The 11,529-nt window shown below is 35.6% G+C and overlaps 1 protein-coding gene across 19 annotated transcripts in view; it reads right to left on the minus strand.

The window, feature by feature from the left end:
- Positions 1-11,529, minus strand: part of TRMT10A (tRNA methyltransferase 10A) — a 51,935-nt gene that overhangs the window by 28,868 nt on the left and 11,538 nt on the right. For 18 of the 19 annotated variants that reach the window (XR_015165709.1, XR_015165706.1, XR_015165705.1 and 15 more), the window contains exons 2-5: positions 10,959-11,155; positions 6,698-6,860; positions 2,543-2,614; positions 1,408-1,482 (exon numbers count right to left, since the gene is read on the minus strand). Coding sequence is in view for 9 of the 19 variants with exons in the window: in XM_086406716.1 (XP_086262842.1) it covers positions 1,408-1,482; positions 2,543-2,614; positions 6,698-6,860; positions 10,959-11,155 (507 nt within the window). In the remaining 10 variants the exon portion in view is untranslated. Of the gene's footprint in view, positions 1-133; positions 1,340-1,407; positions 1,483-2,542; positions 2,615-6,697; positions 6,861-10,958; positions 11,156-11,529 lie in introns of those variants that run through there. The other variant, XM_086406718.1, reaches the window with a different exon arrangement.

Below are 11,529 nucleotides of genomic sequence, written 5' to 3' on the forward strand. Positions count from 1 at the left end.
GGATTGGTACTAAAGCCAATCTATACATCTGTGTCTCTTTTGCTGTCTCGCATACAGGGTTATCGTTACCATCTTTCTAAATTCCATATATATGCATTAGTATACTGTATTGGTGTTTTTCTTTCTGGCTTACTTCACTCTGTATAATAGGCTCCAGTTTCATCCACCTCGTTAGAACTGATTCAAATGTATTCTTTTTAATGGCTGCATAATACTCCATTGTGTTTATGTACCACAGCTTTCTTATCCATTCATCTGCTGATGGACATCTAGGTTGCTTCCATGTCCTGGCTATTATAAACAGTGCTGCGATGAACATTGGGGTACACATGTCTCTTTCAATTCTGGTTTCCTCGGTATGTATGCCCAGAAGTGGGATTGCTGGGTCAAATGACAGAGTAGTTTAGTTCAATAGAAAAAAAAAAAATGTGAGCCACATAAGTAATTTGAATCCTTCTAGTAGCCACATTAAAAAACAAATGACAAGGGGCTTCCCTAGTGGTCCCATGGTTAAGAATCCACCTTGCAATGCAGGGTACATAAGTTTGATCCCTGGTCTGGGAAGATCCCACATGCTGCGGAACAACTAAGCCCATGCACCATGACTACTGAGCCCCAAAGCTGCAACTACTGAAGCCCTAGTGCCTAGAGCCTGTACTCTGCAACAAGAGACGCCACAGTAATGAGAAGCCTGCACACTGCAACTGGACAGTAGCCCCCGCTCACCACAACCAGAGAAAGCCTGGGCACAGCAACGAAGGCCCAGCACAGCCAAAAATAAATAAATAAGAAAATTTAAAAAGTGACAAGAAATACTTGAAATTAATTTTAACAATACATTGTATTCAACACAATATACCTTAAATGTTATCATTTAAACTTATAATAAATGTGTTTTTTTCATTTTAAGCAGATATCTTACATTCTTTCTCTTTTTTGTACTATCTTTGAAATCCAGTGTTTATTTGACATTTATAGCACATCTCAAATCACCAGTCACACTTTAAGAGTTCAGTAGCCATGTGTGGATAGATAGGGTATAGAACAGATTTAGAAGAAAATAAATACATTTCCAAATTTTAGAGTGACTTCACTCTTATAAATAATGTATAGCCAGTTTGCTGGGTTGAGATTGCATATAGACCTTTAAATTCTTTCTTTTTTCAAAAAATATGTTTTAAAGTTGGCAGTAAAATAGCAAGTGAGATTTCATGAAAGAAGGTACAAACTATATCTCAAGTCTCTTAGCGTCTCTCCTTGGTAAACTTAGACTTAGGTACAGTGGTACACAGGGTTTGGAGCTGCTGACTCATATTTGTTAGCACTATGTAGAACTCAGGTAAAAAATGTAGACCTTTAAGCCTAAAAATACTTTGTATTATATGAGAGTTAATCGATTTTAGTTACCTTCCAGTTGACCCATCCTTTGTCATTTTCATCCATATTCTTTTTCAGCTGGCCTCCATGGCTTGTCAAATAAAACTGATAAAGAGATTGGCAGGCATAGAAAAAGAGACTGAAAGACTATTAAAGTCAATATTTTATTTCCTCTCTCACTAATTTGACTATCAATGAAACACAAAATATTTTCATTCTGGACAAAAATTAATTTATGACATTAATTTAAAAATTAATTTATGGCTTTAAACATGACAAGATTTATCTTTGATAGAAATGTGTATTTTTGTGCATCTCCTAACCCACTAACTTCTGTATTCCACTTACATTTTCATTCCATTTTCTAAGCAGTTATAATCTGCTCTTGTTTAATGATCACTTTTCTATAAAATTCCTGCTTCCATGTCATTTCCCTTCTCCTTCTTTTGCCACCACTGTTATTTTTTACTAGTCCAAAGTCTTCATAATTTTGCTTTGACTTTAAACCCTGAAACCTATTTGAAATCTAATCAAGGGTGAAAATAATCTAAAATGTGAAAATATAATATTACTATCACTTGATAAAAAGAAAATATCTAACCACAATTTTAACAAGATTTTCTAGTTTTTAACATCAGTGAGTCAGAGTTAATTTTTAGCGCACTTAGAATTAAAACAATAAGAAAAATGACCCTACTCTTACGAGCAGTCAATTAGTCTCACAAATCACTCCCTCAATCCTTCAAAATTATCAGTGACTCAAAATCCTTTTAAGTAGAGAAAATCTGGCCAACAGGCACAATGGCACGTATCAGCCTGGGGCAGTTCCCCTACTCCCCAGAAACGAAGGATTGAGAGCTGAGAAACTGGTATGAAAATATGCGTGTGTCCTTTAATGACGATGGTCAACTATACAACAATGAACAGGTCAAGATGTATAGGACTGATGACTGGGTACAGTGTGTTTGAAAATAATATATGAAAAACATTTAAAATATTCTCTTTTTGTAGAAAAATAGAACATTTTCCCAAAGAGACATTTAGCTTATTAAAAAATATTACCTGTAACACTCATTCTTGTAAAGGCAATCAGGATTATGTATGCCTTTTCTGAAGGAAGATATAAAAGGAAACTGGAAGTTTGTTTTAAATTTCTCAAACATACCTGCACAGGGTGCAGTGCTCGTCGATTTTCTGCATAACATCGTTGAATCTGCTTATGAAGTTTCTTAATGTCCTATAAAAGAGTGCAATTTTTAAAGTAATATTTTCAAAATTACCTGTGGCCATTTCATAATCTGAGTGGAACAGAATAAGCAGGAAGGATAACTAGATAGGTACATTTCTTCTTTAGAAATACAAGTCCTTTCTGACTAATTTCCATTCAATTTCCTAACATATTATTTAAATAATTAATATAAGTCAATACTCTCTAAGTGACCCATAATTTCATATTTTGTATCCACTTAAAATATAAGTTCATGAAAACTTTCACTCTTCTTAGGAGACAACAAAAGAAAAAAATAAAACTCTTAGAGCCATAGTATTAAAATTTTCACAAGTTAAAAAAGTTTAGAAAGTAATTAAAACATAGTAGCATTGTTTAAACAACCAAGTTTCTCAGACTATTAAATAATCCTCTTAAGCCAATCATATTTTTCCCCTTCCTTTCAGTTAGGATTAATAACAAAACCCCCTACAGCTCTTTACGATTAGTATGCAGTTACTGAGTTTCATAACCTATTACAGTACCTGTCTTTCCCTCTGTCTATACATATACATATAAATAAAAGCAAGTTATTAGCTATTTAATACTTTAATTTAGGGCCACAGATTTCGAAAAGCTTAACTTAGGAAGCATTTTTTAAGGAAAAAATTTAAAAAACAATTTTTTTAAAATCTAAAAGTTGGTTTTTTTTCTGGCCACTCTGTGCAGCATGTGGGATCTTAGCTCCCTAAGCAGGGATCAAACCTGTGCCCCTCCACATTGGAAGTGAGGAGTTTTAACCACTGGACCACCAGGCAAGTCCCAACTTAGTATGTAAAGCTGGTTTGGTGGTGCTGACTTCTCTTAGCTTTTGCTTGTCTGTAAAGCTTTTGATTTCTCTGCTGAATCTGAATGAGAGCCCTACTGGGTAGAATATACATTCCTATACTCTAACAACAGAAGATGAGAAAGAGCAATCAAGGAAAGAGTCCCATTTACCATCTCATCAAAAAGAAAAAAATACCAGGAATTAACTTACCCAAGGAGGGAAAAGACCTGGACGCAGAAAACGAGAAGATACTGATGACAGACATCAAAGATGTGTGACACAAACAGATGGAGAGATAGTATACCATGTTCTTTGATTGGAAGAATCCATACTGTGAAAATGACTACACTCCCCAAAGTAATCTACAAATTCAATGCAATCCCTATTGAATTACCAATGGCATTTGCCACAGAACTAGAACCAAAAAATTTTACCATTTGCATGGAAAAACAAAAGATCCTGGAGAGCCAAAACAATCTTGAGAAGGAAAAATAGAGCTGGTGGAATCAGGCTCCCTGACTTCAGGTTATACTACAAAGAAAGCTACAGTCATCAAAACTGTATGGCACTGGCACAAAGACAGACATAGTGATTGATGGAACAGGACAGAAAGCCCAGAAATAAACCCATGCATCCATCATCAACTCATCTATGACAAAGGAAGCAAGAGTACATGATGGAGGGAAGACAGTCCCTTCCATATGTGGTGCTGGGAAAACTGAATAGCTACAAGAAAAAGAATAAAATAGAACACTTCCTAAAAACATACACAAAAATAAACTCAAAATGGATTAAAGAGCTAAATGTAAGGCCAGGTAGTATAAAACTCCTAGAGGAAAATATTGACAGAACACTCTTTGACATAAATCACAGCAAGATCTTTTCCAATCCACCTCCTAAAGTAATGAAAATAGAAACAAAAATAAACAAATAGGACCTAATTAAGCTTAAACACTTTTGCACAGCAAAGGAAACCATAAACAAAAAAGGTAACCCTCAGAATGGGAGAAAATATTTGCAAAAGAAGCAATCGACGAGGGATTAATCTCCAAAAAAAATACAACAGCTCTTGCAGCTCAATATCAAAACAAACAACTCAAAAGATGGGCAGAAGATCTAAACTGACATTTCTCCAAAGAAGACATACAGATGGCTAAAAAGCACATGAAAAGATGCTCAACATCACTAATTATTAGAGAAATGCAAATCAAAACTACAATGAGGTATCATCTCACACCTGTCAGAATGGCCATCATCAAAAAATCTACAAACAATAAACGCTGAAGAGGATGTAGAGAAAAAGAAATCCTCCTACACTGTTGGTGGGAACATGAACTGGAATAGCTACTATGGAGAATAGTATGGAGGTTCCTTAAAAAACTAAAAACAGAATTACCATATGATCCAGCAATCCCATTCCTGAGCATACATTCAGAGAAAACCATAATTCAAAAATATACATATATCCCAATGTTCACTGCGGCACTATTTACAATTACAATAGGACATGCAAGCAACGTAAATATACTTCATCAGATGAATGAATAAAGACGATGTGGTACATACATACAATGGAATGTTACTCAGCCATAAAAGGAAAGAAATTGGGTCTTTTGTAGTGATGTGAATGAACCTAGAGTCTGTCATACAGAGTGAAGTAAGAAAAAGAGAAAAACAAATATATTAATGCATATATGTGGAATCTAGAAAAATGGCACTGACAAACCTATTTGCAGGGCAGGAATAGAAGACACAGATATAAAAAATGGACTTGTGGACACAGGGGGAAGGAGAGGGTGAAACTGAAAGAGTATGCACAACCACATGTAAAACGAGTACCTAGTGGGAAGCTGTCGTGTAAACACAAGGAGCTCAGCCCAGTGTTCTGTGATGACGTAGACAGGCGGGATGGACGGTTCAAGAGGGAGGGGATATACACATACATATAGCTGATTCACACTGTTGTACACTAGAAACCAATACAACATTTTACAGTGACTATACTCCAGTTAAGAAAAAAAAGAAGACATGGTACATTTATATAATGGGATACTACTCAGCCATAAGAAAAGAAATAATGCTATTTACAGCAGCACGGATGGACTTAAAGAGACTATCATACTAAGTGAAGTGAGTCAGGCAGAAGGACAAATGTGTGTCACTTCTATGTGAATCTAAAAATATGACATAAATGGACTTATCCACAAAACAGAAACAAACAGACAGAGAATAGATTTGTGCTTGCCAAGGGGTGAGAGAGAGATAACTGGGGATCTGGGATTTAGCAGATGCAAACTACTACACACAGAATGGATAACAACAAGGTACAACCGTATAGCACAGCAAACTATATTCAATATCTTGTAATCATAATGGAAAAGAATATGAGAAAGGATAAATGTGTGTATATATATACATATATATAAATGCATAACTGAGTCACTTTACAATAGAAACTAACACAACATTGTAAATCAACTATACTTCAATAAAATAGTTTAAAAAACACATACACACAGGAAACCAACAAAATAGCCTAGAGATGGAAGCAACATAAATGTCCACTGACAACAGATGAATGAATAAATAAAAAGTGGTTTATATACACACTAAAATAGTGTTCAAGCTTAAAACGTAAGGGAATCCTGACACACACTACAATGCAGGGGCTTCCTAAGGGGTGCGGTGGTAAAGAACCCGCCAGTCAATGTGGGAGACATGGGCTCCATCCTTGGGTCAGAAGATCCCCTGGAGTAAGAAATGGCCACCCACTCCGTTATTCTCGCCTGGGAAATCCCATGGACAGAGGAGCCTGGTGGGCTACAGTCCATGGGGTTACAGAGAGTTAGACATGACTGAACAACTGAGCACAGAACAGTGAAGACATAATGCTCAGTGAAAAAAATCTGTCACGAAAGTAGGATTCCACTTATATGAGATACACAGAGTAGACAAATTCATAGAGACAGAAAGTAGAATGGCGATGCCAAGGGCTCAGGGAAGGGGAATGGAAATGGTTGTTCAATGGGTATAGAGTTTTAGTTTTGTAAGATGAAAAAGAGTTCTGGAGATTGGCTGCACAACATAAGTGTACTTAGCGCTATTGAACTGTACACTTAAAAGTGGTTAAGATGGTAAACTTTGTTATGTACATTAAAAACCACAATTAAGAAAAAAAGATGCATTTTAGTACATAAATTATATCAAAGTAATATTACATATTAAAGCAAGAGTTATTAAACCTAGTTCAGCTACAGGATTTTTCTGACAATGATTCATGATACCTTTAATACCATCAAGCTGTCAAAACTGCAGTCAATGATAAGGCGGAGTGGGCTGTGAACAACATCTCTTCGAATACGTTTTCTGTCACTTCCATCTGAATTTGACTCAGGTTGACATTGTCGCTCTAATTGCTTTCTCTTGCGTTTTTCCTTCCGTTTTTGTCTAAAATTAGTAGAAAACAACTTTTTGTTATTTGGATATTTACAAAACTTTTCTAAACAAAAAAAAAATTATTTTAAAATCAGTAGGCTAAATCATAAAAAACTGCTACTTCTGTGGATCAAAAATTGTCAAATACCAGAAATTTTAGATAGTCTAAAAGTTTTACACAATAAATGAGTCTGCAAAAGCAAAATATTTTTTACACAGATCTGAACTATAAGTTCATTTATTATTGGTAGCACGTTATATGGGGCTTCCCTGGTAACTCAGCTGGTAAAGAATCCACCTGCAATGCAGGAAACCTGGGTTCAAGGTTCGATCCCTGGGCTGGGAAGATCCCCTGAAGGAGGGCATGGCAACCCACTCTAGTATTCTTGTCTGGAAAATTCCAATTTCAGAGGAGTCTGGTGGGCTACAGTTCATGGGTTCACTAAGAGTCAGACACAACTGAGTGATTAAGTACAGCACAGCACACAGTCCATTATATGTACTTAGAAAACTTAAAATACTGAGTTTGAGAGTTATAAAAAATTTTACTTTTATCATTTCCCTACATGATTTTCAAGCAACAATTATAACCATATGTAAAAAAAAGTAAAATTGTTATTCAACATAGATTCAGATATCCTAGCCACAGCAGGCAAAAGAAAAAGAAGTAAAATGAATCCAAATTGGAAAAGTAAACTGTCATTGTTTCCAGATAACACAATGTTGTATACAAAAAATCCTAAGGATGCTAAAAGAAAATAACTGGAGCTCAACAATGAATTTGGTAAAGTTGTAGGATACAAAATTAATACACAGAAATCGATTGCATTTCTACACACAACAAACATCAAAAAGAGAAATTAAGGAAACAGTCCCATTTTACCATCTCATCAAAAAGAATAAAATGCCAGGAATAAACCAACCTAAGGAGACAAAAGACCTAAACTCTGAAAACTATAAAACACTGATGAAAGAAACTGAAGATTACACAGATACAAAGATATACCGTGTTCTTGGATTAGAAGAATTAATATTGGGAAAATGACCATATTATGCAAGCAATCCATAGATTCGGTGCAATTCGTATCAAAATATCAATGGCATTTTTCACAGAACTAGAACAAAATTTTCTGAAGCTTGTATGGAAACACAGAAGACCCTGAATAGCCAAAATAATCCTGAGAAAAAAGGATGAAGCTGGAGGAATCATCTTCCCTGACTTCAGACTATACTACAAAGCTATAATCATCAAAACAGCATCACACTGGCACAAAAATAGAGGCACATACATCAATGAAACAGAAAGCCCAGAAACATGTCAATTAATTAATATCAATTAATCTATGATGAAGAAAAGAGTACAGGAAGGAGGAAAGACAGTCTCTTCAGTAAACGGTCTTGGGAAAACTGAATAGCTACAAGGAAAAGAATGAAACTAGAACACTCCCTAACACCATACACGAAAATAAACTCAAAATGGATTAAAGACCTAAATATAAGGCCAGATACTATAAAGCTCTTAAGAGAAAAATATAGGCAGAAAACTTTGACATACATCACAGCAAGATCTTTTCTGATCCACCTCCTAGAGTAACAAAAATAAACATAAAAATAAACTTAAAAGTTTTTGCACAGGAAAAGAAACCATCAACAAAATTAAAATACAACATATGGGCAGGGAGTAAATATTTTCAAATGATGTAACTAACAAGAATTTGCTTCCAAAATAAACAAAAAGCTCATACAGCTTAATATTAAAATAGAACAAAACAAAACTGAACAACCCAAACGAAAATTGAGCAGAAGACCTAAACAGACATTTCTCTAAAGAAAACATACAGATGGCCAATAGGCACATAAAAAGGAGCTCAATGTTGCTTTGGAGAAATGCAAATCAAACTACAATGAACTATCATATCACCTCACACCAGTCAGTATGGCCATCATCAAAATGTCTATGAATAACAACTGCTAGAGGATGAAGAGAAAAGGGAGCCCTCCTACATTGTTGTTGAGAATGTGAATTTGTGCAGCCACTACAGAAAACAGTATAAAGATTCCTTAAAAAACTGAAAATAGAGTTACCATATGGTCCAGCAATCCCACTCCTGGGCATATAGCCAAAGAAAACTCTAATTAAAAAAGATACATACACCCCCAACATTCATAGAAGCACTGTTTACAAAAACCAAGACACAGAAGCATCTAAATGTTCACTGACAAATGAATGGAGAAAGAAGACGTGGTATATATACACAATGCAATGTTACCCAGCTATAAGCAAGAATGAAATAATGCCATTTGCAGCAGCATGGATGGATCTAGAGATTATCATAAGTGAAGTAACTCAGACAAATATGTTAGCACTTACATGTGGAATCTAAAAAAAGTGATATAAATAAAGTTATTTACAAAACAGCAGTAGACACACAGACACAGAAAAGAAACTTACGGTTATAAGAGTGGATAGTAAGGGCGTAGGAAGAAAAGTTAGGAGTTTGGGATTAACATACACATTCTGTGCTCAGTCACTTCAGTTGTGTCCAACTCACTGCAACCCTAAGGACTATAGTCTGCCAGGCTCCTCTGTCCATGGGATTCTCCAGGCAAGAATACTGGAGTGGGTTGCCATGCCCTTCTCCAGGGGATCTTCCCAACCCAGGGATCAAACCCATGTCTTACACATGTTCTGCATTGGCAGTCGGGTTCTTTACCATTAGCACCACCAACAAGGACCTACTGTATCACACAAGGAACTATATTCAATGTTTTGTAATTATCTATAATGGAAAAGAATCTGAAAAAGTATGTATGTATATGTATATATGGGGCTTCCCTGGTGGCTCAGATGGTAAAGAATCTGCACAGAATATGGTAGACCCAAGTTTGACCCCTGGGTCAGGAAGATCCCCTGGAGAAGGAAATGGCAACTCACTCCAGTACCCTTGCCTGGAGAATTCCATGGACAGAGGAGCATGGCGGACCACACTCCATGGGGTCGCACAGTTGGATACAACTGAGCAACTAACATATTCACTTTTTCATATATATATATTTCACACACACACACATATATATATATATATATATATATATATGTGAATTAACTATGAAAAATAAAGTGTTAGTTGCTCAGTCGTGTCTGACTTTTTGTGACCCCATGGACTGCAGTGCGCCAGGCTCCTCTGTCTGTGGAATTCCTCCAGTCAAGAATACTAGAGTGGGTAGCCATTCCCTTCTCCAAGGGATCTTCCTAACCCAGGGATCAAACCCAGGTTTCCTGCATTGCAGGCGGATTCTTTACCCTCTGAGCTACCAGGGAAGCCCATAAAAATAAAATGAAGAAAAAAGTGTTAGTTACTCAGTAGTGCCTGACTCTTTGCAACCCCATGGACTGCAGCCCACCAGGCTCCTCTGTCCATGGAATTCTCCAGGCAAGAAGACTGGAGTGGGTAGCCATTCCCTTCTCCAGGGAATCTTCCCAACCCAGGGATCAAACCCAGGTCTCTCACATTGCAGGCAGATTCTTTATCATCTGAGCCACCAGGGAAGCTCTTCAATAAAAATAAAAGTTCTTTTTTAAGAAAAAGCTGCTCCCATTTTTTTAAAAGTAAAATTATGAAAAAAAAAAAAAAAACCTCAGGTTTTTCTCTCATCTACATCAACAATTAATTTTCTAATAAATTTTATCTTTCTACAATAACAGCTTAAGCCTAACTGCTCTTACCAAAACCTGTAATAGTTCTAGCAAAATCAATGTTAGGCCCAAACTTGACCTTTCTGAGATGATTATTTTTGTTCCATATCTAGGACATGGATGCTAACTATATCCTTTTTATAAACTGGTTACTTTAGAAATTGGGGTGCTACTCACAATACGTGTGGGTGAGAAAAGTGTATTGTGTAAATTCAGCAACACTGCTAAAAAAAAGAAAACAATTTAAAACAGTTTTAGTAGCCAACTGACAAAGTGAGCTAACAATATGTACAGTCCCAATTTAATTAACATAATTACTATTGCATAATTATGTAACTGCATAATTACTATATTGAAGGTTCAACATTCCATATCTCTAAATAGGGGTAGAATATATGCATTTTTATACATACTTGCGGAGTTCTCGTTGTTCTTCCCATTGTTTCTGTTTCATTAGCTTCTTCATTTGCCGTTTAGATATTGGTTGAAACCTTTCACTTGATCCGGGCTTCTGATTTTGCTCTCCATCTTCACTTAAGTTTTTCTGTCTTTCAACATTACAAGTCTCACTAAATGCTGGCAACATTTCAGATGACATTATTTGATGCCTCTGAAAAATTGAAAAGCAACTCTGACATGAACAGATGATTTACAACCAAAAAAAAAAGTAAAAAAAAAAAGACCAAAGGATGCGATTAAAATGAAACCATATTAGTAATGAAAAAAGTGCAAATTTAGGCAATCAATCGTCATTTACTGGCAAAGATCATTTGATGAAATGGGCTATTTTCATACACTATTGGCAGCACAGAACAATTTTCCCAGAAGACTACTCAGACCTGTATGTTTGAAGAGATTTAAAATGTTGATACTCTTTCTTACAATAATTTATTTCCTTAGAATTCCTGTAAATTAATTAGAAATATAAACAAAATAAATAGAAAAGAATACATGTATTACTGCTATTTTTAACAATAAAAAATT

Source organism: Bos grunniens, chromosome 6 (assembly GCF_055505025.1).
Source record: "Bos grunniens cultivar Pamir isolate PY7600 chromosome 6, Bosgru_T2T1.0, whole genome shotgun sequence".
Taxonomy (NCBI): domain Eukaryota; kingdom Metazoa; phylum Chordata; class Mammalia; order Artiodactyla; family Bovidae; genus Bos; species Bos grunniens.